This window comes from Marmota monax, unplaced genomic scaffold, assembly GCF_021218885.2.
Source record: "Marmota monax isolate L192 unplaced genomic scaffold, Marmota_monax_Labrador192_F-V1.1 WCK01_AAM20220418_F8-fsc00547, whole genome shotgun sequence".
Lineage (NCBI taxonomy): Eukaryota > Metazoa > Chordata > Mammalia > Rodentia > Sciuridae > Marmota > Marmota monax.
The window spans coordinates 31,223-35,221 of record NW_026692833.1 but is presented as its reverse complement, the minus strand read 5'-3'; the positions used below and the strand labels follow the sequence as shown (position 1 = coordinate 35,221).

General features: G+C 54.4%; 1 protein-coding gene across 1 annotated transcript; it reads right to left on the bottom strand.

Annotated features, from left to right (window-relative positions):
* Positions 1 to 378: 378 nt before the first annotated feature.
* Positions 379 to 3,181, bottom strand: LOC124095507 (testis-specific Y-encoded protein 1-like). Its single transcript, XM_046448675.1, has 6 exons — positions 2,789 to 3,181; positions 1,881 to 1,958; positions 1,623 to 1,734; positions 1,383 to 1,528; positions 1,199 to 1,279; positions 379 to 498 (listed from the first exon to the last, which is right to left on the bottom strand). Exons 1-6 carry the CDS (start codon positions 3,179 to 3,181, stop codon positions 379 to 381), a joined length of 930 nt encoding a protein of 309 aa, XP_046304631.1.
* Between the last annotated feature and the right edge of the window lie 818 nt (positions 3,182 to 3,999).

The window sequence follows — 3,999 nt, the reverse complement described above, 5'->3', positions numbered from 1 at the left end:
AATGACACCTACATGGGGCTTGCCTGTCACTGTCACGGATCCTGTCTCACATGCAGATGGCTTGTCCAACTAAAGGTCCCGAATGCACCTGGAATTCTGCAAGGAAACCTGTTCGGGTAGAAACTAGATTCACTGCTTTACTGCAACATCAGTGAAAAGAAGTACTTCAAAGGCCTAGTTTGAAAACATGTTTCAAAAATTCTAAATATACTCCCTGGGATGGCTCCAAATCTGCCCCAACCCCTCATAAGCACAAAACAATTCACAAGAGTGCCCCACTTTTATTTTAGCCCTCATTGGCAATGCTAATACACAGAACCCTTTGTTTAAACTTTTGACCAGGGCAGTAGTCCACCAGGGCGGGTTCTTCCAGTGGGCTCATGCTTCATGAAGACACAGGTGAACCATGTCATCTTTTGCTGTACTTCGCTTCATGGGCCCTGCTGGCATGTACCCAAACATGGAGACTGGGTCTGGTCGTGTAGCAGGCCGAGGTTCCTGCAGGAATAAGGACAGGAGCATGCACATAAGCAAACACGCTTGAACAAAGAGAGGCAGGCACTTGGCTCGTACAGATGTGCACAGGGCATGCATGAATGAGATGGGGACCTCTGTCCATTATCACACAACCAGGTTCACCTCACACAACCAGGTTCACCTCCCTGAGGGCTCACCATCCCTGTCCAGGGATGGACATCCTCACCTTCCTCAACCCGGGCATGTGGGAAGTCCCACTACAGTCCCACTACACTGAGGCCACTGTATACTTTCCCTGACACTGAGAAGTTCACTGGACACCTTGGTTGGGATTTTTAAGGTGTCCCAAAAATGCAAGCACAGGGGTGGGGACTACATAGAAAATAGTTAGACAGACGTGAAATGCCTTATGCACATGTGTAGGACAGCATCTGGGCAAGTGAACAAACCAGGGGCATGGATAAGGGCAGAAGGCCAGGAAGGAGCATTCCTAGGGGCTTCAGTAATCTTAGGCTCAGCCTCTTTCCCAGGTCCCAGGACATTCACCTTCTTCACTTCACCCCAAGGAGGTTGCCCAGTTCAACAAACACTCTTGCTGTGCACTCTCCTCTGGTTTTTGTTCCTCCTAGTGCCTAGAAGAGCGGAAGCCTCAGGTTTTCTGGGCTGCCTCAGGTGGCAGAGGAACGGGGCGTGTCAAACTCACCCAGGAGGCTCACCTTGCCAGGCCAGCATCCTCTGCCCTGGTGCTGCATTCCACCTGGCAGTAGTCTAGAGGATTGACCCACAGATCCTCGATGATGACCTGCAAAGAGAAAACAGACAAGTCTGTCCAGGCTAACATACCCAGTTCCCCAGCAGCACATGGACTCACCAAGTCACTGGTTTTGTGGCCTATGGATCCCCACCTCAGCAATCCTGTTAGAGTCAGCACACTTGTGCCCTGACAACCAGCTGAAGAAGGTCAGCCTGCTGGAGTCCTGCAAGGGGCTGTGCACCAGTGCATCCCCATCCACGAGCCACTGCAGCACACTGGAACAGGATGCCTCATACCCTGGAGGAGTTGGAACAGTTCAGCACATATCCGATTCTGTCCAACCAGCACACTGATATGAAAGACCCCAGTGTCTGGGAGACGTTTACTTTACCAGTGATGTTCAGCTGATACTCCTTCACGACCACTTCATTCTGGAAGTAGGGGTTTTCTTGAAAGGAGAACTTGATCCTGTAGAGGGACTTGGGATACCTGAGTTCCTCCACCTGCCAGGCCTCAGGCAAAGACAAGGGATGGTGTGGTTGGGTGGCTGTGCAGGGCGAGTCTGTGAGCTAGCTTGCATGGGCTGCCCTCCCAGCTTTCCTTCTCGGGCCTCCCCACACCCTGTCCCCAGTCTTACTCCCCAGTTCACCTCTAAATTCCTCAAATAGCTCAGCAGGTCTTTATCTGCCCAACTGAGGATGACGGAAACCTGGGGGTGGTACATCATCTGCCAGGCGTCAAGGACATATGTGGTGCCATGGAAGGAGCAGGCAATAGCACAGGGGGCCCACCAGGGAAGCAAGGGGTGTGTGGGACAGGGGATCCCTACACAACACAGCACTGTGCCCTTCCCTGCCAGCAAGATACCCTGGCTTATCCACTCTCATCCTCTGCCCTGCCCAGGTCTCCCAGGCCTGCCTGGTGTGTGAGAACCTGATGACACCATCTGCTCTGTCCCCAGGGTAAATGACATCACCCTGGCCACCTTGGGATGGACAGAGATTACTGACGTTTGGGCATGCTGTCCATCGCTAGGTGTTCATAGCCTTACTGAACTTGGGTATGTGTGTCCTGTGTCACCATATCTGTGTGTTTGTATGTGGATGGGGGCCTGGGGGAGTGCGTCTCATTTCAGGCTGTGAACACCATCAGTGAACTGATAAGATGCAATTTTCCAGCCTATCCTTGGATAGGAGCCTGCCCACATTGCATGTCACAGGTTGGCAAGATTGCATGGTTAGAGTGACCTTGGAAGTGGGCATGGAACTGGACAAGGTGCCCTGTCAATGTGCTCTTCTCTCCATTCCTGGTGGGATGCAGCTGTGGCTCCCAGCCTCCAACAATATTCAAGCCCTGCTGTTTGGGCTCCCTTGCCATCCAAAGTGTCTGCTCTTAATTCTCAGGGACACTTTGTCAGAACCTGCCTTAAGCTTAGGGACCCAGGGTGAATGCCACTACTTCCCCTACTCCCAGTCTTCCCCACTCCAACTCCTCAAAGTCCTATAAAGCCAGTCCAATGTGTTGGAGCTCAGCTTGACGGCACACAGCAAAGGATACCACTTTGGCCCAGAAGCCAGGGATGCGCTGGATGATGGCCCTTCTGCGATCCAAGTGTGATTTGCACCCCATTTCCACCTTCCTCTTCAGCCTTGCACAGGCCCGGCTGGCTCGGGCATTCACAAAGCTGAGCTCCAACTGCAGGATTTGCAGCTTGTCCATTTTTGACCGCAGTCTGGGTGGTCTGCGTCCTGCCTTGGGCAGCCTCCTCTGCACCAGCTGCACCTGGGCATCTTCCTCACCTTCGTGCTCCCTTGGGTGCTGCTCCTGGGCGGTAACCCCCCTCAGCTTCCCCATCTCAGACAGCAGCTTTCCAGTCTGCCCTCCCACTACCACCCCTTCAGGACAGCTCCAGGCCTTAGGGTGCTGCAGAGACTCCAAATTGCCCAGCATGTTACCCTCATCGCTGCCACCAATCACCCCACAGACTGTCCAGGCCAAGGTGCTGGAGGTGAGTGAGGTCGCCGCCCCCAGCAGCCCACAGGAGGCTCCATCCTGAAGGCCCCCATTGAAAACTCACCTGGCTCTCCTCCACTTCTCCTCGTCTGGCCATTGTGATCGCTTTTCACCAAGGCCAGCTGAGAAGCAGATCCCACAGGAAGACCCACACCCGCCTGCTTAGAGCCCGACCAATGCTTCTAGGCCTCAGGGAAGCCAAGAGGCTGCGTTCAGCAAGAAGGCGGAGTTTTGTTGAAGCGCATGCGCGTGTCTCTGTGACATCAGCTGCCTGGCCAGCAGGAAGTGGCCGTGAGCATGAAGCAGCCACAGGGCCTGTGGAATGCCCCACCCTCTGCATTCACCGCCCCCAAAATGCACGAGGGGCGTGGCCAAATCAACCTGGCCCTTTGGGCTCCAGGCCTGTCAGCTCTGGCTACTTGGGGCCCCTGGTCCCTACCTGTGATGTCAGTCTCTTGTTTAGGGTCCGGGGGTGATGGATACCAGGCAGGCAGCAGGTGTGCAGCCCCGCAAAACACAATGCATCTCCTAATATCAAGCCAGATGCCCTTGGATGACCTCATCTCCATGGACCATAGACCCCATGGAGGCAGACACAGTGGGATTGCCCCGGCCAAGGTGCTGGAGGTGAGTCACAGCAAGCATGTCAGTGGAGGAAATCCACCTGGGCAGCCAACCCAACCTTTGCCTCCTTGCAGATGAGTCCAGGTTACTCCAGCAGCTTGACCCTTTCCAAAGACCCCTCCCTGTAGGTG